Here is a 26,886-nt window from a genome sequence, read left to right on the forward strand (position 1 = left end):
TTGGGTACTCAATCGTAAATATGGACATAGATAATTTTAAATAATTTTTAACTGTAATGAGTAATGAAGTTGGATTTATAGAACGTATAATGTATTTTAAAAATTGTATTTGTTTTAGCTGTGAATTTTCTTGATGAAATTTTAAATAATGCAATAATATAAGGTGATCATATGTGTAATTGTGTTGTTTAAAGACCATTGGTCTAAATAAACCTTTCTTTAACTGATGACTGACAATTGGGATGTCGAAGCAGTCGCCACCTCCATTGTAAACTTTAGCCGGCCTGGCGGGAAACAGATTTTTAGGGAGTAAAGATGTAATTTGGCTGGTAGCTCAGGCCAGCATAACCTGTTTTATTCCCGGTTGGTAATGCACATGTGTACTATACACAGGCACATGCACAACCATTACTGTGTTTGGCCTGTGCACCTCTTTTAATTGCTTTGTTACTGTGTTTGTATGATTTATTTTATTTTGAGTTTTTATTATGTGCCAATATTTGTATTTTTAAACAATGTTCTATCTCCTTTCTGGGCAGGATCCACACTTCATAGATTGCTAACGTGAGCATGGGGGTACTGTCGTTGGTTAAATAGGTGTTCATTCTTTTGCCTGTTTTTTGGGTCTCAGTGTTTTTTTTCCATTTGTGTGGTATGAGTTGGGGAAGAGATGTCTCATTTAAAAAAAAAAAAATAGTTATTATAGGAAGTTTTCCAGAGATGTATTCTTTTAGATGCCTAAGCTGGAACGTGGCTGGTCTTAATAATAAGAATAAGAGGAGACTGGTTCAGGAAGAGCTCAATATGTATAAACCTCATTTAGCTATGCTCTCAGAAACACATATAGGAGCTCAAGATAAGAAGTTGCTGGGACAATTGGGATATGAGCTTATTGTTTGTTCTACTTTGGGTGCTTCCATACGGGGGGTTGCAATAATGAAACAAAAACAATTAAATATTGAAATCACTCGAACAGCGGCTGACTCGAGGGGTAGATGGGCAATTGCCCAAGTAGAGTTGGAACAATGCAAATATGTATTTTGTGTGGTGTATGGACCTAACATAGATGAACCAACCATGTATGATCGGTTAACTATTGCACTGTTAGATTGGGAGGGAGAGCTGCTGATTATGGGAGATTTTAACTGTGTAATGAATTATGATTTAGATACTACTCGGCGGGGTGCCGTGCAACGAATGCGTAAAATCAGAGCTGCTATATTGGAATTAAGTTGATTACACAATCTGAAAGATGCCTGGCGTACAATACATCCTAACACAGCTGGGTTCACTTACTATTCAGCGCCTCCTAAACTGTGCTCTCGAATTGATATGGCTTGGGCGACTGATAACATTTTGGATAATTGTACTATAGAACTGTGCCCAAGAGTTACATCTGATCACGACACCATTTTGTTAGAATTTAGTATTTCTACTAAAAAGCAAGGGGTTAGACAATTCACCTTTCCTAGATATCTCTTCACAGATGTAACTTTTATTGTTCAGCTTAAAAGGCACATTACGGAATTTATTGAGATCAATCTGAACTCTGCTGTAGTAACATTTGTTTGGGACACTTGTAAAGCTAGCATCAGGGGCTTTGCACAGCAGTATGTTTTTAGAAAAACTCAGAACAATTCAAAGAGACTAAATCTATGACTTCCAATATTCTATCTCTGGAAAATCGGTTAGCACAGGCGTTACAACAAGGAGAGCCCAATGCTGATCAGTTAAGAATTGCATTAGTGAACCTGCAGTCAGCTACCAAAAAGACGCTGAGGGAGAAATATAGCTTGAAGCTCCACCTGTATCATCTCTCACAGTATGAAAGTGGTGACAGAATAGGGAAGCTATTAGCTTATAAAGTAGCAGACAAGAAAGCTAAAACCGTAATTAAGGCCATCAAAGATACTAATAATGTTCTATATAATCAACCAGAGCAGATACTTGACCAATTTGTTAAATACTATAACAAGCTATACACACCTGAAAATTGTCCTACTAACGATCACATACTTTCTTATCTTAATACTTACTTGGTTAATCAAGGAAATAGAGAAGGACTCAATCAACTTGAGGCAAATATTACTTCTATTGAGAAAGTTAGCGATTGCTTCTCTCCCCTCTGGCAAGGCAGCTGGGGAAGTTTTGCTTCCCATTGAACTCTATAAAATATGTATGCAGGAACTATTTCCTCTTTTCAGCTTAGTTATAGATTCTATTGGGGAAACAGGGAAAGCTCCTCCCCCGTGTAATACAGCTAAAATTATATTTTTTCTTAAAAAACAAAAACCAGCAGATGAATGTGAGTCTTATTGGCCTATTTCATTAATAAATGCAGATGCTAAGACATTTGCGAAAATATTGGCTACTCGGCTAGCCCCCTGTATGCCAGAGCTGGTTAACATACAACAACATGGGTTCGTTTGGGGGAGAGACACTACTGCCCATGTTAACATGGCTATTACTGCCTTTGATGTTGCATCTATTGTGTCCACCCCACTCGGAATGGTTATGTTGGATGCTGAGAAAGCATTTGACCGAGTGGGGTGGGATTACTTATGGGCAGTACTCAGGGTATTTGGCTTTCAGAATCAATATCTCGGTTGGATTCGATCCCTGTATGATCAACCTACTGCTAAAATATGCTATGCAGGCATGATCTCATCTAGATTTCCAATAGCAATGGGCACTCGGCAAGGGCGTCCTTTGTCACCCTTACTGTTTGCTCTTTCTTTGGAACCATTTTAAAATGCCCTTCTGTTTCAGGCAGATATAATCCCCTTTCAGCGGGGTAAAAACATCCTAAAAATAATCGCATATGCGGATGATATCGCTATTTTTACTACTGATATAGTCAAAGCCATTCCGGAGATTACTAGAGAAGCAAAAAAGTTTGGGGATATTTCAGGTTACAAATTAAACCTAAATAAAACACATGTCATAGTTAATTATAAACCATCGGTCATTGTTCAAGGTACATGTAAAAATGCTGTTTATCTGGGAGTGAAAAGTTCGGCAAATATTGAAGAACTAATTGCACTTAACTATAATCCACTTTTAAGGAAGTAGCTTTGTTCCTAAAGAAATGGCATATAAGATACCACTTAGTTTAGTGGGACGGATTCATCTAATTAAAATGAAAATAATACCTACATTTCTTTATTTATTTAGATGCATTCCCCTACGGCTCAATAGTTCCCTCTTTAAAAAGCTTGATGGTATATGTAGTAGCTATATATGGGGGTATAAGAAAGCTCGTAGATCGATTAAATTTCTGAAACTCCCAACTGAAAAAGGAGGATTAAACTTCCCCGATTTTAAATTATATTTCTTTGCAACTTTCTTTGCTCGCCTCCGAAGCTTGCTCATAACTAAACACTCGCAGTTCTTTTTTTATCAATTTATGTTAGGTGCCGATAGTAATCAATTTCTGGCGAGAGTCCATGATCCTAACTACTTTAAACGGGTTAAATTTAAGACTGCTAGGGCAATTACAAGCATCTGGAATATGATTTTGACTTATGGTAAAATATCTTTTTTTCATTCAAAACTACAATTATGGGACAATCCAGGACTTCCTGGAATCTTTTCAGACGGTGCTGGGACCTTATGGACCAGCTGCGGTGTTAATGAGCTAGGGGATCTCTACGGCCCTGAGGGATTACTTGATTTTACTTCACTTACATTTTTTTTTTAAACTGGAAGATGGGATGTACTTTAAATACATGCAAATACAGGACTTTTTAGTCCGGAAAATGAAAATTAATGAAGTTGGTCACTCTGACATTCTAAGCTATCTATACTCTGACAGGACTAAATTACATATTACTAAGGGTTATAGACATTTGGGTAAGGTAAAAACAGATGATTGTTGTAAACTAGCCGTTAAATGGACCACCAGAATGGGTATAAATATAACTACAAATCAAATATCTGCTTCCTTTTGTCAAATAAATCAAGTAGTTCAGTCTTCCAGTTTAAGACTCCAACTGTACAGAACTGTTTGTCAATTATACTATGCTCCTCAAAGAATTTCCAGCTGGTCAATAAATAATGTACTTAGTGATCGTATGAAATGTCCTAAATACGATCTATATGCCGCCGATCTGGGGCACATGTGTTTTTTCATGCCCGGCTTTGCTTGAGTTTTGGAAAGGAATAGAAGGTATACTTATTCAGAAACAGATAGTTTTTCCGCCTTTTTCAGCACATTTGATTTTGCTAGACATACAGGATGTAAATAGCCCACATAAAGATTTGATTACTATTTTGTTTGCCTGTGCAAGATTGGCTATAGCCAGGGCCTGGATTTCTCCGAAACCTCCGCATGTCATGGAATGGTGGACCTTAATCAATGAAATTTATACAATGGAAATATCATTAGCAAAAATAAGGGGGCCACGCTCACTGAGAAAACGAGAGAGAATTTGGGGAATGTTTATTTGATACTTGATATTTGACCTCGTTATTTTTTACCTTCTTTGTGGTTTAAGACCACTGTAATGATGTATCTCGGCTATATTCCGCACCTTTTTTCTTAGGAAAATTATTTTTTGATCCCTCTGTATTAATAATATATTAGGAGCTATTTTGTATTATGTCTATACTATATGAATTCTTTGTGTTATTTCTGTATTTCCCTTGCAATGATAATAAAAAATGTTTTTAAAAAAAAGGAATTTTGACAGTTGTTCCGTTACAACAAAAAATGTGCTATAAGTAATTGTTATACATTTCGGGGGTCTAAAATAGCATTTATACAAAGCATGGCGACATGTTACACCACATATATTAAAGGCTACATGTCTGCATGTTAATGACAGTTGCAACCACATCAAAAATAGTAGTGAATGTATCAAAATATAAACCAAGATACTTATGAAGGAGGTGTGTTGCAATGCAGAGATACGAAGTAATGCTGTTGCCAACAATTACATTGAACTAACTCATAAATAAAATAAACAAAGCCAATATGATATTAAAGAGCCTGCACTAGCTCAAGGTGACTGAATGAAATATTAGAAAAGGTCAGATCTTGAGAACACCACTGGGGTTTCACAAATAAGTTGTAAGCAGCAATAGAGCTACATTCGCCCCAAAGTATAGGTATTTCAGTGTGTGGGGGAGGTGTAAATCTCAGGAGTTCTCAAGATGAAGGCTGAGTAGGTGGTGTTTCTTCGTGTAGTTTCTCTAGGAGTGGTTCCCACGTCTCAGAAATGTGATATTTACGGAGACCTTTCACCTCTTCCTTGTGAAGAAGTGCACTCTCCGCCTGGGCCCATGTCAACATGGATAGAACCCACGCTGAGGCAGCCGAGGGGGGCCGCTGCTTTCCATTTACGTGTGATCAGACGTTTTGCCAAAAGAAGGGCTAGGTCTTAGAACCATATTGCTGCTCTGTAGTTTTTTAGGGTGACTGCTGAGTCCCTAAATGCATACTTCCCAAGTGTAATTCACAATAGTGCCAGTACAGCCTGTCTGGTGTGCAGAGACATCCCTCCAATAATCTGTCAGTCCTAGACCACAGCATGTGTCAAAGCTCTGCATCGTGATCTAGACAACAGGGACAAACAGTGCCAGTACAATGAAAATAACGGTTTATTTTGCTCGGAGTTAAATAAGCTCTGTATAACGTATATACAATTGAATTATTAATTTAAAACCGGCATTTCGCGACACTAAGAAAGGATAAGTTAAGATAGTTTGCCGCTTGGTATCTGTACAAGCATGTCCAAAGTCTCCCAGTGTGGTGAGGGGAACGGCCTTATGCGTGTGTAAGGCACCAACTAATCATCTGGTGTGATGCCTACCCGTGTCTAAGACATGCAGTTATTGAATGGCAAGGTGCTGTGGGCATTCCAGTTGTACCTCTCCCAATGACTGGCCTAACTCTCCAATAAAAAAAGCATGCAGCAAAAATGGACCTGGCGGAAGTTCAAAGTGAGTCAATAGACCCTCTATGGATGGGGGGTTCTGTCCCAATATAATTCCCCCACACTGTGCTATTGTTCTGTATGACATGGTGTTAATTCCCTTAGGGAATGTGACATGCACCCATGTGGCCTACCCTGGAGTGGTAATGCTGGGGTGTAAGGTCGAAATGTTTGAGTAAAAAAAAAGGGTCTTATGAAAGCATCGATAAGCAACCTGGAGGAGAGGCACACTCAGCAGCGATGGAAAATGGTAAGTAACTGCTCCAAGTCCCAAAGGGGAAGGATTTTCATCACATTGTAGTGTAGTTCCTATATTCCCAATAGGTTCTGCTCATTGGAATAACAGAAACAATAGTTTAGACGTAGGACTTAGGTTGACTACGTCTCTAATGAATATGTTAGACTTAATTATGAATGCCAGCTAGCTCAGAGGTCACTAGAACCTTTCTCGAATTTCATACAAGAAGGGATTAGTTTCTGACAACCGTATAAACATGACAACTTTGCTCCCTCCAGAATAAGGAGTATACCTCCAGAGTCGCGGAAACAATAGATAACTATTTTACTCAGTCAATCGTGCATGCTTAGTTTCACCAGAAGTGCAGAGAAACAGAGAGACAGGCGTTTCCAATAAAAGAGGTTATTTATTGAACAGTCTTCTTTCTCATGCAAGAGAAGTGAATTGCTACAATTGCAATATTTGTCATAAAGTAAAGTGCGTACAGTAAAAGGAGTATTATAAAATAATACTGTAAAAGCATGGTATGGTTTCTAAGCCATACGGTGTTTAAAATGGATAAAATATATACAATGATAAAATCATGACTAAACGTACTCAACTGGTGCTTCTAAGATACGCCTACCCCGGTGTACATAACCTAAGCCTAGTACATGGGAAGGAGTAAGTGAGCTGTAGTTTGAGTTAAGATAGTGTCTGCCAAGAATCTAAATCAAGAATTCTCTAAGGGTCTAATCAGCTCCGTACCTTGGTTATAGAATGAAGGAGGTCTTGTATCTCTCGCTCTCACGACTCGATCTCCCAGCAACCCGCAAGGGTGACAGGGAAACACTGGAGCTGGATTTCTCGGCAGGAGAAAAGACAGCGTCTCTCTCAGTGCGTCAGCGGGAGGGTCGGCTTCCTTCGGCACTTGCTACAGAAGGGCGTCGGGCAAGTAGATAGTCGATCTGCTCCAAACCACTGTGTCTTTGCTAGGGCAGATGCTGGTATATTTATACCTGGAAGGTGCCGAGTTTGACGTAAGGTTGGACATAAGACGTCACTAAGAACTCGCAGTTCTTTCAGGACTCCGGGAGTTCTAGGACAAATCAATACAGAAGCAGGGGGAATGCCCGGGCTGCTGGAGGCTTGGTTTGTTTAAGAACATATTGTGCTTTCTAAAAGTCTATGGGAGTAGCCTTGCCGTATTTGGACTGCATTGGCTATGTCTTAATATGGGTATGATTCTTATGCCTATATAAGGATATGATTTGATATAACCACATAAGGGCATAAATCGGGAATATTTACTAGAGTCCTAGATTTGTCTACAACACCCACTCCAAGTATAATGTCCATCATTACTAAATACTAAGCAATTTTAAACATATCTATGCATGTGTTTTCCATCCCACCCCAAAATACATAAAATGCATTTGAAATGGTATATACATGAAAAATGAGTATTATACTGTACGTTTTTGTAAGCAGTGGTATCATTCAGATAATGCATATATTGTACATTGGAATGTTGACTGAATGAATCACGATAATTACATTTATGAAATGGCTCTTAATACAGAACAGAAGGTCGAGACCATTTCATCACATATTTATACAAGACTGTACATGTGCAAGAGGCTAAGTCAAAATATTGTCTCTAGAGTTTTCAAAAATAGAAATCTTGTTCTCTAAGAATAGTTCTACTTTAAGCAGAGTATCATGTGCCAAAAAAGTAAATATTTTAGGAACGTGGAAAAAATAATTTAGCTTTCAGGGAAAAAATAGCTCCATATTTTTTAGAAGTTCTGTTTATCAAAACTGAAGGTCGAATTCAGAGTTCAGGGAATGCTGTGTCCTCGTGTTTTCAAAAGCTATTCTCGTTGTTAGGAGAGAACATTAACTCAGATAGGCTGGCAAAGAATTAGTCTACAACAGTAGGTGAAAGTTGGACCATGTCCGAAAAAGTAGAAATAGTGCATATGTGAGATGCATTGCCATCATCGGTGTCTAGAACAACAATGGTCACAGAAGGTTTTACCTGTGTGCCGCTTTCATCTCGTACCTCACCGCCACCTAATCGTAATGGTGAGGTCTCAACGAACGCCGTCATCAGAATAGGTAGCCGCTGGGCACAACACGGTGCATGAGCCGTTACCGAACCAAACAAAGTATCGATATCCATAGGTACTGCTGATGGGAGTGTGAGACAGACATCTAACACGCATTCTTCTCCACAGAGCAGGCATCGTAGAACAGGTAGGATGCAATCTTGCCAGATTGGTCTGAAGGAAACAAAACCAGGTAGGATTCAGACCTCTTAGCCGAGCCAAGCAGAGGACTTTAGTAATCCGATCTCGGTATCTCATTGCTAGGAGCGTTTCTTCCATTGTAGCCTGAGTTTTGTCTGTGACTGGGCTTGCCATATCGGAGCAGAAGGAACAAAAATAAGATTCCTGCTACGAGTTCCAAGATGAGAGGCAGGCCGCCGAACACAGAGTGCACAAAATTCGGGAAGATGCTCAGGACTGCTTCAAACTGTGCTAACAGTCCCGAATAAAGTGTTTGATGCCACTGGTATCAGACATGTTTTAAGAGTTGACTTAACATTTCCACTAAATGTACGGGGCAATTTGTTGATAATAATGCATGTATCTCTGCTGCTGTCCTTGCGACTTGCAGATCATACGTTTCTCTAGACGAGGTTAAAGGCACAGTTGTTTGTAAAAGAATGGATTTCATTCTGCTTAAAGTATCAATTAGAATAGAAGAGGTATTCAGAGAAGGCCATATCGTTGCCTCCTTTTCTGGTTTGCTGTTTGGATACAATACTTGCATACAGCAAGTGACCCTGAATGTAACACTGACGAGATAGGCCGTTTTTGGCACCATGCCACAACAGCTGAGGTCACTTAACATAACGTAACTGCCGTTGGAAAGTTGTCTGAAAAAAGGCTCTATTTGTGTAGCAGGGGTGCCGTGCAGGTGGCATGAAAGGTTATTTGATGAACCTTCGCAGGCTCCATGCAAGTTAATTCCTTGACACAGAAGTGTACCGCTCAGTAAATTTTTACTGTTGTTACCACTAAGAAATACCTCTTCCCCCCACCCCCCACACTCCAACATCTATGTGTGTAAAGTAGTTTCCAGGTTGACTTGATGTACCCTTTACCCAACCTTTCATACAGGCCCGCTGGTATGTGCTTTTGGCAATATTGAAACTGAAAAGTCGTTAACAGAATTGTAATCGTGCCATGTATTATCCATTCAATGACAGGTTTTTCGGAGACTGTCAATGGTAATCTTTCTAGTTTTTCAATGCTCAGCACCGTATAGTCTGCCCCTCTTTGTGCCAAAGAGATTTGCTTATCTGTAAGGTTAAAGACCGAAAACAATGACTTTGTGTTGATTAGACGCCATGGCACGTAGCCTGAACGGAGATTTTGTAACGTCCACCCTAACTGTACAATAGAACGTAATTGGGACTGGCCATGTTGTAACATTAGCATATCCTGTTCTATTATATCAATAGCAGATGATACAATGCTGTCCAGTGAATAAATTCTGGAGGACAGAGTCGTTAACCCATTGTCCACTAAAGACAGTGATTTTTCCAAATTAATACGATCGATTTCTCGTATTTTTTCAGCAGTTTAAATTTGCGTTATTTTCCAAGCTTCGTTGTAAGCAGCATAGATACCGGCGTATATGAAACGTTTTTGACGCTGTTTGCGAGGTCCCAATAAGAAATCTCGCAAGTCAGCACCTTCTTTAAGTAAGGTCAAGTGTTGCTTAATTTCAGGTAGTGTAGATTTCTGTAGCCATTCGAGGCATAGTTTTCCTACACTGTATGTTGCTATTATCCCTGGATGTTGTCTCTGGGAATATTTTGGGTCTGGCCTGTTCTGTTTGAACCCCTGTGTTTTGTTCAGGAATCTATCTTGACAGTTATTAGTGTCTGTGGGCCAGATCAACCATTTTCTCCAATCAGGATTAGTTCTGTTTTGGTGTAAAATATGGGATCCGTCTATCTCCACATCCGTAGGGCTATTACTATCATGTATGGGCTTTGGTATAGACGGTTTGTTTAAGTCCTTTAATTTGGCTAGGCCAAGACAGGTTGTTTGTTGAATGGTGTCATTCAGGAACATTATTTGTTCTGGGATCATGCAGGCTCTGAATAATGATTCTAAACCTTGTACCTGCCAGTCTTTTGTACCCCAGTTTTTGTCTCAATGTTTTTTTCTAAAATTCAAAACCAAATGTAGACAATTTTTCATAAAATTTTGCAGAATATATCAGTTTAGTATTTGTCAACATGTTTTTCATCCTGTCTTATTTATAATCTTAAAATAAAACGTTTCTGGATCAGTGTTATTAAACCCTGAGAAGTATGGGAATTTCTCATCAAATGTTTTCAAGCTGCCTTTTGGCGGTGTTAGACAATGTTCCCATTGATTGTAAGTGAAAACATTTCTAGGATTAGCAGATTTATGCAAATAGTGGTGCCCATAATGATTAAAGCAATACATTTCTTCATAATCTGATGAGCCTTCTAAATAATCATGTTCTGTAAATTTTGCTGACATTTCTAAATCTGACATCATATTTTTTATATTTTCAACATCCCAATCATCAGAGAAAGTACTAGGTGATACGAAGTCACTTAAGGAAACCTTGAACTGGTGTGGATATTTCAAGAGTTCAACCAGGCCATAGATGTCGTAATCAGTAGCGTCCCATGCTACACCACCAGGTATAGGAATGGCTGTGATGTTTACTGATGATAGTTCTCTTTTTTCAATGTGAGAAGATCTGTGAGGCTTTAGAACCAAGTTGATGTTCTGACTTGCTGTGTCCATTGTACTGTATTTTCCATCAATCATTCTTCCCAAACTTAAAACCAAAATGACCCAGAGTAGGAGGAAAAGTACACCTAACACAATCCACAATTCAATCCATGGTGAAATCGGATATGTTTCTCCAAGTTGATGAAAGAGTTCCGTTATTTTTTCTTTGAAAGTTTTATTTGCTGGCTTTTTTTCATGTTCACTTGGATCTTCAGAAAAGTCATTGAAATTGATGAAGTAACCAGATGCAGTTCTATTAATTGTTGGAATTGCTTCAGGATTTTTATTAATCTTTGTAGTTGCTTCTTCTTTTGTCATATTACTATAGTCAGAGGCTACATCATTGTAGATTGGTGTTTCTTGATGAGCTGTTGCAATTTGGGTTTCAAGAGGCACAAGTTCCATGGCTTTGTTTGCATAGTCCTTCGTTATTCACTGCAGGTTTATCAAATGTGATTAGTCTCTCAGTTTGAACCTCTTGAATTGTAGCAAGGTTTGGTCTTTTGCTACATCTTGGGAGTCCACTGGGCCTACTACTTATTATTGGCCACATGATTGTGGTTTTACCAGGTTGATTGATACAACTCTGTTCTCCTTTTTATCAGCAAGAGGCGGTAGTACTACTGATCTTCGGCTGATAGCTAAGACAGGTACTGCTTTTCTGTAAGAAGGCCCAAATTCCTTCTTCACCGCGATCTTTTCTCTGACCAGATCCCCAATCTTTGGAATCCAGACAGGTCTTGCTGGGACAGGTGGTTTTTCTTCAGTGGCCGTTGGCTTTAGCTTTGTGTTACTTAGACTTCTTCTTATTTTATTTAAGTCCTGTAAAACAGCCAAACGATCTTTGATATCAACATTTTTTTGTTCCACCACTGAAGTCTGACTATCGAGGTCTTCGATTGTCATTCTAGTACCAAACAAAAGTTCATACGGAGTGATTCCACCCAGAGAATGTCTTGGCAGATTATTAAGACTATGTTGGACACTTATTAGATGTTTGACCCACCCATCACCCGAACGTAATACCCTCGCTGTTATAGATTGCTTTATGTCACGTTTTTTTCTCTCTACTACCGCATTTCCATCAGGATGGAATGGACTAGAGTACCGCAATGCAATGCCCAAGCTGGCCATGGCCTCCTTGTAAACTCGAGAGCTAAACGCAGGACCCTGATCAGAATGTAGCATGCCAATTACGTATGTGCTGATAAAGACTCGCAAATATTTTATAACAGTTCTGGCATCAGCCGAGCGCTGGGGCCACATCCCCATGACTTTCGTCTTAATATTTATCGGATCACATTTTTCCGTGTGGACGTCTGCGTGTAGATAGCCTAATGCTGTCTAATAAAGGTGTCTGGGCTGGTATCTGGTCCGGTTCACAACTGTGATCTCTATTGCAGCCCTGACAATCCATTGCAAAGTTATAAATTTGCACGCTCATCTCCACCAGTATTGTGATTGCAATTCTATTAGAGATTTCAAGATCTCTTGGTGCCTCAGACCCATTCCCAAGTGTGCTTCTTGAATCAAGTAAGTCCTGCGGTTCGTGTTTGGAATTACTCTGTCCCCCACTCCAGGGATTCGAGCAAAAGGAACGGAGTTCGCATCAATTATGTATGTATTATTGAGTGGATAATTTAGAGGTAATGCCGCATAGTCGCCTTTTAATGAGGCTTTTACTGCCAGCATGTTCTCTCCATCTATTTGTTTTTTAGAACGCTTTTTTGTAGCTACGGAAGTCGGTTGAACAGCTGCCGTTGTGGCTTTGTTAGCCAATGAATTCCCTGCAACGTGAACACCATCACGTGAGTCTTTCGTAGTTCTTTCTGTAAAAGAACTACTTGTTTCTATAGTTTTTTATGCTTTATTGTGACACCTGTCTCGTCTTTGTAACCGTTTTCAATCCAGGTCTGCATGAAATTATTGTAAGACTGGACGCAATAATACGAATCGCACACTATTAGTGTGGGGAATTCGCGATCGGCATTCTCAAGCGCCATCTTTAAAGCTCGTAGTTCAGCTCGCTGAGCTGTACAGTTTCTGAGTGATTCAGTTTTAGTGACCATTGGTCTGAATTTACCTATGCGCCAGTGACCTTTAACAATCGCGCATGCTGCATTGTAAACTTGTTTATCCACAACGTAGTGTTGTGCAGATCAGTCTGTGTAGATTACACAGGCGTACTGTTAGAGAGACAGAATTTCGATCGACAGAGGACTTTCATGTTCGTATTCTAGATGTTCTAGCTTTTTCATTTTGGGATCAAATGAATGTATCACGTCTGTTGCAGCAAGAGAATTAACCCATTGTATCCATTTTGGATCTAATGCCATAGCATTTGGAATGCTCGGTCTTCTTACTGCCTCAAGGGCTGATACTGCTGTTAAAACAGATATGCTCTTCCCTTGGGCTAGGGCTCTTTCTTTTGCTACCGCAGTTTGGACCGCAGTTACAATTTTTTCAGTAGAACTGAATTTCATTTCATCTTGTGTGTACAAGTGTTATTTATAAGCTATTGGTACCGTTTCTCCCTCATTACTCTCACTTCATTACATCTTACTGGGATGACTCGGATTACAAGGTTGCGTTCGTTTGCGCGTGTTTGCAGTTTTGTTTTAGTTAACATGTCTGTTTGTATTGATCGTAAAGTTTTTGTGTGTTCCTGAGTCCAATTAATTGATTTGAAATCAGGTTTTATTAATTTGTAGAGGGGTTTAACCCTCTCTGCGTAGTTTAGAATGTAAGTTCTTCAGAAATTCAGGAAACCTAGAATTGATTGTAAGTTTTTCAGCGTTTTTGGAGCTTGGAGTACTGCACACTTCAATAAGAAGTTGTCTGCTAGGCTTTTGCCTTCACTTGATAACTCATATCCTAAAAATAGGACAGTGAGGTGGGCAATTCGTGATTTTTTAAAGTTGAATTTGTAACCTTCAGATGCGAATCCAAGTATAATGGTGTTCACTCTTTTCAAGTGTGTCTCCAGGTCATCGTCTGTAAGATAGATGTCAGCGACATAAGATAATGCCTCATCGTCATACATTTGTATTAATTCTGTTACCCAGGCTGAAAATAATCCTGGGCTGTTCTTGAATCCCTGGGGGGGGGGCAAAATTGCCTCTGGGCCCCCATACTGAGAAAGCGGTCAAATACCTGCTTTCTGGTGCAATGTTTTGACAGAAGAAACCATTTGAAATATCTAATGTCGTTTTATATTTTTTGCCTACGATGTTATTCATTAGTGCTGCACTGTGTGATTTTTGTACTGCAAATGTTTTGCAACAAGAGTTTAGGTGTCTGTAATCCAAAACTAGACGATATGAATCGTCTGGTTTGGAGACAGGAATCAAAGGATTGTTCATTTGTGAGGTGCATGTTTCAATCACCCCCTGATATTCAAGTTGAGCTAAGATCTCCCTGACTTGTTTTTTAGCTTCTTGCTTAACAGGATACTGCCTCTGTGCGGTAGGTTGATTTTTTAATTGAATTTTATGGTGAGGAGAATCCTCATCCCATCCTACATGATTTTTATATAATGCAGGGGCTTAGGCCACTGCCCATTTTCTAGCATATGTGTATTTTTTATGAATTGGAATGTGATTTGAGAAGGCAGGCATAATCATTTCTTCGCCATGTCGGCATTCCCTGACAAACTCTGGTGGCCAGTCGTTCTCTGCTAGAAGGATATCATAGCCTTTAGATAGTCTCCCAAAAGAGACCTCTTATTTTCCTAGGTTTGTCCCCTTCTATACGTAATGATATTTCATATAATTTATGGGGTACACTAACTCTGGTGTCTGCAGTTTCCACCTGAATGTATTCATTCGTGTCCACTGTCTCCAGAAGATTCATCAGGATCTTGCGAGCTATGGTCACTTCTGTTGCGCTGTCTAGCATTGTCTGGGCCCATTCTCCGTTCTTGAGTTGTGTCCTCAGAATCCTCTGCATGTTTTATTTTAATACTAGCTACGTTCTTTTTGGGAAATTGTAATTTTTTACTTTGATGAGCAGGTTCCTTGTCTTTGGACTTGACGCGCTCTTCTTTATGTTCTGACCGTCCTCTTCTTTCCGATTTCTGTGAGGACGTCTGAAAAGATCGAGAGGGACGTGTATCATTATCTTGATATCTGTCAGGTTTTCCTAAATTATCCCTATTTCTAAGGTTGTATCATTTTTCAGAGGGCTCCCGTTGTGGAGACCTGTCCCATCGTCCTGGAGATCTATTTCTCCGTTGGGGAGACCTTCCTCTGGACTGAAACTGTTTTTCTCTGGGAGTGGTTTGTTTATTACCCTCCCACTTCTTTTTTGGAGTAATGAGATTATTCTTAAAGTTTTTTTCAGGATTTTCAGTTAGTTGTGGTTTTAGTGGTTTCCCACCTAAACTATCTCTACCTAATTCTTCATAGCACTTTTTAATTATTCTGGCAAGTTCAAAAGGTTGTTCTGTTATTTCTGTTTCTGTTAATTTTTGGCGGATCGCCACAGATGCTGCTTCTACTTTTATGTTGGCTAGTAGTATAGCCGAGACTTGCTTAAAGTCTTTCAGTAATTTCATACCTAGATTTAAAGCAGGCTCCGGACCGTATTCATTTTGAATCTGTCTTAGTACGTCTGGTATAACCGCCATAGACGGAACACCATGTGTTTTTGTGTATATTGAAGCAAAGACTGTTCCCCAAGTGTCACAGTCCTCCACATGTGGTGCGATCCCCATTGGTAGACAGATTGTCAGAATTCTGTGTTTTTCATGAGGTGTACTATCAGGAAATACTGCCTCTATTTGAGTAATTTTTTGAGCTAACCAGAACGGAATTTGTTCCCGTTTTGCGGGTAATTTGCCAATGACTGATTGTATAGTCTGTGGTGTAATTTTATTTGTGTTCCCCTGGTGAGGGGTGTGCTGTGGAATTGTTATTGCTGGTTGGACTGTTAAAGTCCGCATGACATATTGGACCAATTGTCTATGTATTTTAATTAATTGTTTTAGCTGAACTAAAAGTTCTCGGTCTGACATTCCTTTAATGTCAGGATGTGGTGTATAGCTGGCTAGAACCGGCCATGTGGCTCGTGGTCTACCTAGTGGACCGAGCCTGGTAATGTGATTTTGATATTTTAGGGCGCCATTAAACCAGAGCTGATGCTCTTGGTAAGTTAGTGGAATTTCAACGTCTTTGAAAGGGACCTATTCCTCCGGAGGTTAATCTGTTTTGTAGTAGTGGAACTCGCGTGTCACAGCATTTGCTGCTGGTAAAGTTATCCATGAATAGAATACCTCTGTCTGCCGATATTCATGTGCCTCTACCACAAATATGACTGTACGACCTCTCGGTGATACTCCATTATTTATCATTTTGTAAGTTACACTTTCTTACATTTATCGGGATGAATATAGCATCCGGGTCATTTTGTTGGAGAGCTGTGTCATCTAAGACTGCTTGAACTGCTATTCTAGCTCTCTCCCTTTCGTCGTCACTATCCGTCATCTTTGCTGACACAACGTTTGCAGAGCAAGTTTCAAGGAAACAAAGATTAGGTGCACAATATTTTGGAACACTGTATCCTTCAAAGTTGACTAAACCAAAAACTAATACATAGGATTCTCCTCCTACTAAGTTTTGGCGGATATTAACCTTTCACCCACTCCAGACGTCTATTGGAGTTTTTACGGGAAAAAGGGGTCTGTGTGAAAAGCACAACTGAGTTATTCTAGTATCTAGGGTTAAATTATTGCCTTACCAAACGTTGGGCGCCATGTAGTGTAGTTCCTATATTCCCAATAGGCTCTGCGCATTGGAATAACATAAACGATAGTTTAGACGTAGGACTTAGGTCGACTGGGTCTCTATTGAATATGTTAGACTTAATTATGAATGCCAACTAGCTCAGAGGTCACTAGAAACTTTCTCGAATTCACAAGAAGGGATTAGTTTCTGACAACCGCATAAACATGACAACTTTGCTCCCTCCAGAATAAGGAGTATACCTCCAGAGTCGCGGAAACCACAGATAACTATTTTACTCAGTCAATCGAGCATGCTTAGTTTCACCAGAAGTGCAGAGAAACAGAGAGACGGGCGTTTTCAATAAAAGAGGTTATTTATTGAACAGTCTTCTTTCTCATGCAAGAGAAGTGAATTGCTAAAATAATACTGTAAAAGCATGGTATGGTTTCTAAGCCATACAGTGTTTAAAATGGATAAAATATATACAATGATAAAATCATGACTAAACGTACTCAACTGGTGCTTCTAAGATACGCCTACCCCGGTGTACCTAACCTAAGCCTAGTACATGGGAAGGAGTAAGTGAGCTGTAGTTTGAGTTAAGATAGTTTCTGCCAAGAATCTAAATCAAGAATTCTCTAAGGGTCTAATCAGCTCCGTACCTTGGTTATAGAATGAAGGAGGTCTTGTATCTCTCTCTCAGGACTCGTTCTCCCAGCAACCTGCAAGGGTGACAGGGAAACACTGGAGCTGGATTTCCCGGCAGGAGAAAAGACAGCGTCTCTCTCAGTGCGTCAGCGGGAGGGTCGGCTTCCTTCGGCACATGCTACAGCAGGGTGTCGGGCAAGTAGATATCCGATCTGCTCCAAACCACTGTGTCTTTGCTAGGGCAGATACTGGTATATTTATACCTGGAAGGTGCCGAGTTTGACGTAAGGTTGGACATAAGACGTCACTAAGAACTCGCAGTTCTTTCAGGACTCCGGGAGTTCTAGGACAAATCAATACAGAAGCAGGGGGAATTCCCGGGCTGCTGGAGGCTTGGTTTGTTTAAGAACATGTTGTGCTTTCTAGGAGTCTATGGGAGTAGTCTAGATATGATTTGAGAATATACGGGCACTGGCCACGAATTTTTGAACATTTTGAGAATTTCGAACGAAAATGAAGAATACCAAACTACAATGACCATGAGGCAATGGGCAAACATTAGGGACCACGTGATGACGGTACGGGTGAACTCCCCTCATCCCCTTTCCCAACAGAGCACTGTAGCAAAAGAGGACAAAGCCCTAAAACCCTCTTTCTTTTCTTTATTTTTATTTTTGGCTTCCTGATTGGGACCTCCACGCCAGTACGTTTCCCTGACGATAAGGAGAAGATGAATCGAGCGTGAAAGACTGAGTACCCTCACCCGCCCTGAAAACAAAGGAGCAGAGACTCGGATAACCTAGACTGTTAAATCTTATACAATAAACCCTCTCCAAACTCTACAATCTTCTCTGGTCTCCATGTGTATAACGACGGGTCCAAAATGCGGCTGCGAGATTGATCAAACGTGTTCCTTTTCGGCAACATATCTCTCCGCATATTAGAGAACTACTTTGCTGCTGGTAGCCAAGAGAATCAAATTTAAGACCTTAACCCTAGCTTTTTGGGCATTTCATGGAACGTGCCCTTGCTATTTTAAACGGAGGCTAGGTGTCTACATGCAGTCGCGTGCTTTGAGATCCAATTCCCAGAAATTACTTTGCACTCCACGAGTGAAGAAAAACCGGCTGGGTGGCAGATCTTTTATGTTTGGGGCGTTCAAATTATGGAATTCCCTCCCTAATTCCTTGCGTCAGATCTCTTCTGAAACACAATTTAGGAAGGCAGTAAAACATGGCTTTTTAACCTAGCTTAATCCTATGTTACTTGATCGTTGCCTGTCTCCCATGTGTCACTTGTCGCTCTAGCGCCGGGACACCTCTTTGGAGGTAGCTGTTCGCGCTCAATAAATGACTGTATTATTTTTATTATTATTATTAATATTATTAGAAGGACACCACTGATGCTATTACTGTAATGTGTGCAGATTTACGGTACCCACAAAAATATTAGGTTTAAGTGAAAATGCCTAGTGCGTACTCAGAAACCATACAAATTGTGACAGTGATGATGTAATTTACCTCATTACATGCCAAAGAAAACGTCACTATGTAGTAATGACCACCAGAAAGATGAAAGTCCGTATGGTGAACTTAGATTTACAATCTGCTGTAAACAATTGCAACTAGTCTGACTGCATATTTTCTCAGCAAAGATGATATTAGCTGGACCATTATTGAAAAACTGGATACTAATGAAGCACCCCATATTACCAGTGATTTTCATAATGAGCACTCGCATTTGGGGCCCCAATAATTATATTTCGATATTGTGAACCCTTCCCACCACATAAACACTGCATGGGGTAGAATTAATGTAGCACTCAATATCGCTGTTTCATCTATGTATACAATAATACTTGATTTTACGAAAACATATTAACCCTGGTCAGATCTAGAACACCAACAAATCCTGGGTTATTGAAAGTACTATATTCTCAATGAGATTAATAAGAAATGACAGTGTTCTTTCTTGACTGCACTGTTTCCTTTATTACTTCCTTTACAGTTTACTATTTATGGTCCCGATTTTCATTAGCAAAATAAAAGAAAATAGACTAGTGGTCTCATGCAGCCCATGTCACTGTATGACTTTGACAAACGGCGCTGCATCATTCACACAATGCTAACAGCATCACCCGCCTACTCAAGCACACAGCTGCCTTGCGTACTTAAATAACTCTGCTCCTGTGTACTGCGATATAGGGGAATAACAGCGTGGCAGATAAACATGTTAATGCGCTACCAAGTAAACAGCAAATTAGGAGCTTAATTTGCTGAACAACAAGTACGAGTTTGTCATATCACTCAACATGGGCCAGAACATTGACAACTTTTGCTCCTACTTCCATAGTGTAACACTGCATTGTTGGTAAAGACTCCCAAGCGTATGTCGCATTTTCACCATAAGGGCCAATTGAGTCGTCCAATAATAACTAACTAGCATGATCTTATCTATATACAGCCCATTCAACAGCTCATTAACTCTCCTACATTGATATTAGAACATATATTTAACCATGCACATATCGTACTTCATGTTGTATGCTGGCACCCTGCAGGTGTTTTGAGTTTCCAGTGTAATGGTGTACGCCTCTGCATGAGGCCCTGCGCTGGACTCTTTTAACATCTGGGAATATACTAGTTAATTAAAAGATTAAAACTATACCATGCTAAGCATACTCATTTTGGGTTCAAGTGATTTTGAATCATAAACATGAGGTTAGAATATCCCATGTGTTTTGTCTTTCATATACAGGTTAAGCCCTGGATCCTGGGAGAGCACTGGCTCTCTTATACCAAACTGAAATGTATCACTATTTATAGCCTTTGACTTATTTTTGCTTTTATAAACCTCTTACCCATGCTTACACTTAGTGAGAGGATTAGTTATACTATCGTCATTATTGGAAGTGTAAGAAATAAGTGACGTCTAACCTGAAGAATACAACAAATATTTAAAGTTTTCTTCGATGACAAAAACATGTTTACAGTGATTATATTAAGGCTGGACTACAGTCCTCTTTTTTTAACCTATGACAGTAGGGGGAAAAATGAAATAATTTGTGTCCACCTTGAGATAATTTTATTAATTTTGGTCCCACAAATCTCAGTAAATCGTGAGGCACTGAGATAGTGCGGTACAAAAGGATCCTCTTACAGTGTGCAAAAATTAACACTTCCAAATACTGGTTGTACTGTGGACAACAAAACAGAGACTCCCAACCGCTCTTTGCTTCTTAGGAACCAACATCAGTCATTGCACTTCATTTAACGTGAAGGAGCAAGCTTAATGATGAAACATGCCACCACGGTGGGTGAGGTTTTGACATATTTTTAAATAAAGGACAGCTTGTGGGCTATAGACTTATTGAAGGCTCATTAGGAGACATGTCAAATACTGATGTCAGTGTCTTGTTTGTATTTTCACTGTATAGCTTACATTACTGATGTTCTTCAATTCTCTAAGCACAGAGTATTGCAGTGAAGCCCTGCAAAGCGGCACCAGCAGATGTCTACGTGGGGATTTCAAGAGGGACTTGTCAGTTTGGCACAAATAAGTCCTGCAGTGGGGTCAAAAAGAATTGCTGATCGAGAAGTGAAGCAGGAAATAGAATCCCTGGTAGGTGAGGCAGGGAGCCTTGTTAGAGGAAGGATAGTACAGCCCTACTGGGGGGAGATAAAGTAGTCATATCATGCAGGTGTATGATATTCTTGTAAGGGGCTATATGGAAGCAATGTGAGGGGCATAGAGGATCTCTTCCATCTAGATGCTATTGAGCCCAGATAGGAGATACTGAGGAGACCTTGAAATTGGGTAAGGGGGAGCCCGGGCAGGGAAGTTGAGGGTCTTGCCAACGGCATAGTGGAACCATGCCAGCCAAATTGTAATAAGGATTAACATTATTCACATCACATGATTAACCCAAAAACATGAATGGGAAAGTATAACACCACATGTCATCAAAGAGAGAACCACAGAGTTATGTCAAACTTTGGAATGCGGAACTACTGCAAATTCATAAGCCTGATAATTGAGAATAGCCCCCTTGCTGCATATCAGATTGGGGATTTACATAACCTGCTTCACCTTGTGATTGGAAATTACAGTACAATCTTGAATTACTAGCTCTGTAAACATAATGCCCCACTCCTCACCTCAAAATGGGATTAGAAGGTATACCATGACATCTCACCTCAGTGGATAGGAGTTTTTCCCAGTTTGGTTTTACGTAGAAGAGCACCCCCCGCCAGGCTCCGGGAAGTGTGGCGCCACGGAGAAGCAAAATGAAGAGGATGATGTAAGGGAATGTGGCTGTCACCCACACCACCTGTTGAGGAAAATATGAAGATATTGAAAGAGGCAAATATAGCCCTAGGATTCCTCATCTCTTTTCAGCTCGTGGGTCTCATATTCTAACTCAACTCAGTTGGTTCCATTTGCCCACTAGGCTCTCGATTCCAACATCTCTATTCAGCTCTTGAATCTCACATATTTTCTGAATCCTACATCCTAATTCAGCTGTGGTGTCCCTCATTCACATTTAGACATTTGATTCCACATTCCCATTCAGCTGTGGAACCCACAACCCCATTCTGAAATGGTATCACACAGGAAATGGCAATTCAGTTGTTGGATCCCAGTTTCCCCAGTAAGGTACTAGGTCCAAATCCACAATTAGCTCCAGGATTCTACATGGCCACTCAGTTCAACAATCCATCTTCTGCTTTATTGTTCCACATATTCATTCACCTTCCTGGTGGAACATCCTCATGTTGCTTTTGGAATTTCAGATCATTATGTTTTGGAATCCTACGTTTCGGTTCAAGTCTGGTATTCCATATTTTGATTTACTTCATAGACCTCACTTACCTCACTCAGTGTGAGCACGATGTGCCATCATTTAGGTTTAGGGTTTTACAAAGTAAGCTCCAGAATTCCACATCCTCAAGTAGATTCATATGCCATGTTTCCATTTTACCTAGGTATTCCTTATTCACATTTAGCTCCAGGGTCCCACTATCTTCGAGAGATTAGAGATCCCACTTGTGAATGCTGCTCTTGGAACCCACATAATGCTGATTTCTCAGAGCTGCATAATTATCAGACTCTGAAAATCCAATTTGCCATAAACATTAATGTTTTGATAGTGGAAGACCATTTCAGAAGCATCTAAGTCCAATAGCAACTCTCTATACATATATTTAGGGGATTAGTAAAAGTAAAATGCAGCTACCCAATACCAGTAAAAAAAAGTCTTCCATATTACTTGCGTCACAATTCTCAACTGGTCTATTGGTTAAGAAGTTGAAGTAAGAGTTTCATTTTTTAAGAGGGCGGTCTTAATGATGTTAACGGAGGTGAAGTAATATTAGGAGAGTGGTGAAGGTTTGCTGGGATGGTGATACCATTGACGTCCACTTGGAGGCTGATAAATTGAAGAGGTTGGAACCCTCCTAATAAGTGTGTTGAGAAGTGGGTTAAGCTTCCAGAAGAACCTGTCAGGAAATTATAAACACCAATGACTCTAAACTCACATAAACCCCACCCATAATGATTCACCTATCTCTGATAAAAAAATACTTTGTGAGCCACTTTTCCTCGCTGCTGTCTTTTAAGGGCTTTCAGATGCTTACTCTTGTTTCGGTGATTCAGTGTATTGTGCATATTATTGACTTGTTTACTTACCTTCCCAGATGTTTTGACTCCTTTCCAGATGCTGAAGTACACAATTGTAAAGATGAAGAGCAAACAGAGGGTGAGTTGCCAGCTGATGCCTCCCAGGTCATGCAGACCTGTGGACCTGTGGACCTGCAGCACCTGGCGCCTGGAAAGGGAATGCATGGAAAGAGTTAAGAACATTCACAGTTTCCTCTTCTGCAAGCTGCTATGAAAGAGAAGTGAGATTCACAAGCGGCACTGCCTGTCCCAAGCCTACCAGTTGGCCCAGGTAACGTTATCAGACAACTCTATTTTAAAGTGAACCGGAGAGAAGTGTTCAGGTAGGAAGTCCCAGTAGAAATGCTACAGTGCAATCTGTTCTATGTTTTGTGCCCTTGTGTTGGCTCTTGTCAAACACATCAACACAAATGAGGCATACAGCCCACTCTATCAGAATAACTTCCCTTGTTAAAGTATAAATCCAGATCTTTCTGTCAGTTTTGTGTTTCCTGTTGAAAATGTAGATTCAAATGTGCCCTTGGAGGAAACTAAAACATTTTAGATGTATTTAACATAGTTTTAAAATATTGTTTCAAAAGTTACTTAGCCCTTAACAAACATACAGACAGTTGTGTAAGGCTAACTTTGCCTTAAGTGAATGGCATGAATGAAGGAAATCATATGAAGGCGAGTCTCCAGGAAAATCAAGTGTATTCTGCATGCTTTTGGCCCAACCTGGAAATACTAATTGTCAATGATTAGCAGTTGAGGAACAGTTTACCCTCAGTTGCCCTCATTACGAGTTCAGTGTCAACTCTGGAAGATACCAGGGCTGGAGTTAACAGGCTGTCTGATCTCTCCCAATGTGTTAGCAAGACATTTGGCCTCTGGAACGAGGAATAACACTAACACAGGAATACCGGATCCAATTCTACATTTTGTGCCCCTTCCAGGGGAGCTTTTTCTGACCCGATCATTCTGGTGGCTGGAGACACTGGAAAATGTTGCTGCTGTCCGAATCAGTATTCTCATCAGAGATACACCTCCACTTCGAATTACAGCCTGTCCTGTAGTTGCTGTTGGACTGAACTTAGCTACTAGAGTTTGTCAATACAGTTTAGAAGTATGAGGTGCTTTTTATCCTTTTCGGAACACAAGAAAATGCTTAGCAGCCACAAACAGGAAAAAATGACTTCAAGAAAACTCTAGGGGTGTTCGGAAAATTAGTTTGTTTAAAAAAACCAAGCTCATGATTTGGGAGTTTGTATCCGTAAAACAAAAAAGTTTGCAGATCTGCCAAATAAAACATGACTTCAGCTCAGCAAACTTCCAGTGCCTACTACCTCGCCAAAATTGATCCATTCAATCTGGTTTAAGTAATCTCCCCGCCAAGGATACCAAACTGGTGGAAGCCGGAGATGATTTTAGTGGGCCATTGTTTCACCCGTTGATATTGTGGTAAAGATGAAGAATTTTCCCATGAGTTTATGTTTAAGTATAGTGAGATTACACAATAATATCAATATTACAAGATAATGCATGTGCAAAAATAGCACTTCATCTTCTAGTGTTTTATTTTAGTTTTAAAGGAAGAGATGAACCGCGTTCTAGTGCATAGTAGATGAGTTCCAAGTGAGATGTGTGCTCTATAACTCTCACTACAGACAATAATACTGTTGCTGAGGCAACAATAAACAGTACCGATATGAACGTCTAAATCCAGTGTAATCTCTACCCCTCATAGCAGGTTCTACCAATCCTAACTTGATCTTTCAGTTTGACTTGAAAGAAAGAGAAGAAACAAGTAAAGTACTGTGTTCGAGGGCCTTAATGATCAAAAATAGAGATGGGGTTTGTGTCTGCAGATTAAGACTGGGTGGCTTTCAATCTGAAGCGATTTGATGTTAAAATATTTCTAGGGGGGACGAAGGTCACTCTCCCTGCAATCGGAGTCTTCGGCAACGCAGCATTCAGACCGGAATCCACTGTCACTGACTGGAGGGCCCCGCCGGGAGGAACCCCACCCGCAGAACGCTTGAGCCAACCTCCCTGATTGATTATTTGACACTGTTCATGGCCGGATCTGTAACGCCGGAGAGCGGAGGTTTCTGAACACTTTTGTTAGGGACAAACATGTTCACATACTTGCTGGTGTTTTGCTGTATTGATCCTACTAACAAGGGGTCCATCATACCATGCCCGATTGAAGTTTCTTGCTTCTTTTCCTTCCTTAGTTCCATCCCAGTTTGGGTTCCTGTTACAGGATGACCAATACTTTTTGAGGGGAAGCATTGGGTGGGGAGGAGTTGAGCAGGGGACAATGGGTTGAATAAAATCTGCATGAATGTTACTGTTATACTTTCTGTTTAGGCCTTTTTTCTTCCCTTCGGTTGTCGCATTGACCTGATAATGTATAAATGGCAGCAGACATGTATATATCAGATTTCTTTCCTGTAAAGCTCTGCCCTTCTTGGTGCACAGGACCAGTGGGCACCCTGCTTCAGTTCACATCGACACCCTATGTCTTACCATGACTCCGTACAGTGTAATGTCATGGAACTTCAATGGTCTTCTGGACAAAAGTAAGTGTTCTGCAGTGCTGTGCTACACTCAAAGCTTTCTCCCTTCTATTTTAATGCTTCAAGATACTCACCTCCTGTGGACCAAATGTCAGATTCACGCACAACACAGGTGCGACAGGGCCCATCATGCTGGTTTCACCAGAGGATCTCAGAGGGGGGTGGGGGAGGGAGGGGGGAGGGAAGAGGTGACAATCCTTCTTAGACGCTCCTTTTCCATGGTGGTGACCCAGACCCACTCTGATGCCCAAGGTCGGTATCTCACCCTTACAGGCTCTTTAGAAGGTCGGTCCTTAAATCTCTTGTGTATTTACACTGGCATTAGATTCCTTTCTTTTTTTTAACAACATATTTTATTTGGTTTTCATGGTACGGTCCGGGCCATGGCACGGCATTCACATTTTGAAGACAAATTAAATCAAAAGTACCATAGCATGTACATAGTTGTAACTCCTGCACAACTTGCAGGTATATCAACAAGATCATAACGCAAACAGTCCCAGATCCCAGAGGTTGTTAACAGTTTACCGGAATGTAGGCACAAACGGTGATGTATTTTAATATGAATTGTTCAATAGTCAGTAGTGTGTGAAGACATTTCCCGTCAGGGGTCTAGAGATGAAAGGGGAGGTAAATCTATTCCATGATACGTCACCCAGCGGGACCATATTTTCCTATGCTTCTCGGGGCAGCCATGGGCCCGAAACACTGCAATCTCTGCACCCATACATATGTCCATTTCTTTCCTCCATCCACCCATTGTCGGAGGGGACGTCCCCTTCCACAGCTGAGCGATGTCATGCTTAGCGATAGTGAGAGCCAGAAAGAGTAAATGCTGTTTCTACTTGTTCCCATCTATCTCGTTGGTATAGTAGAGAAAAAATGGCTTTGGGTCAAACGGGAGATTCCATGATAATATCTTGCCTAGACAGGACGAGACCCTACGCTAGAACAGCTGTAGTGTTGTACAACTCCAATCCGTATGCAGGAAAATCCCCTCTCCCTCTCGCATCGCAGACACAGGAGGGTTTGGATCACACCCATCCTCCAGAGTCGGGATCGCGTGTAGTATACGCGATTTATATACTTTAAATTGTATGAGGCGGTAGCGTAGATGACACTGCTGCACGTCGGGGCTAGCTACGACTTCAGCCAAGCCGTCATCCACCAGATCTGGTATGTTCTCCTGCCATGCAATCCTAGTCTTGTGTATTGTCGTGCGGGTGTGCGTCGTCAGTGTTTGATAAATCTTTATATGCCTCTAGGTCTCCC

At 40.5% G+C, this 26,886-nt stretch overlaps 1 protein-coding gene across 8 annotated transcripts in view; it reads right to left on the reverse strand.

The window, feature by feature from the left end:
• SLC6A4 (solute carrier family 6 member 4) overlaps nt 1–26,886 on the reverse strand; it is a 693,801-nt gene that overhangs the window by 158,514 nt on the left and 508,401 nt on the right. For all 8 annotated transcript variants that reach the window (XM_078680029.1, XM_078680031.1, XM_078680026.1 and 5 more), the window contains 2 exons: nt 23,063–23,201; nt 21,570–21,704 (listed from right to left, as the gene is read on the reverse strand). In XM_078680029.1, the coding sequence (XP_078536155.1) occupies nt 21,570–21,704; nt 23,063–23,201 (274 nt within the window). The remainder of the gene's footprint in view (nt 1–21,569; nt 21,705–23,062; nt 23,202–26,886) is intronic.

The sequence above is a fragment of the Lissotriton helveticus genome, chromosome 3_1 (genome assembly GCF_964261635.1).
Source record: "Lissotriton helveticus chromosome 3_1, aLisHel1.1, whole genome shotgun sequence".
In the NCBI taxonomy this organism is placed as follows: domain Eukaryota; kingdom Metazoa; phylum Chordata; class Amphibia; order Caudata; family Salamandridae; genus Lissotriton; species Lissotriton helveticus.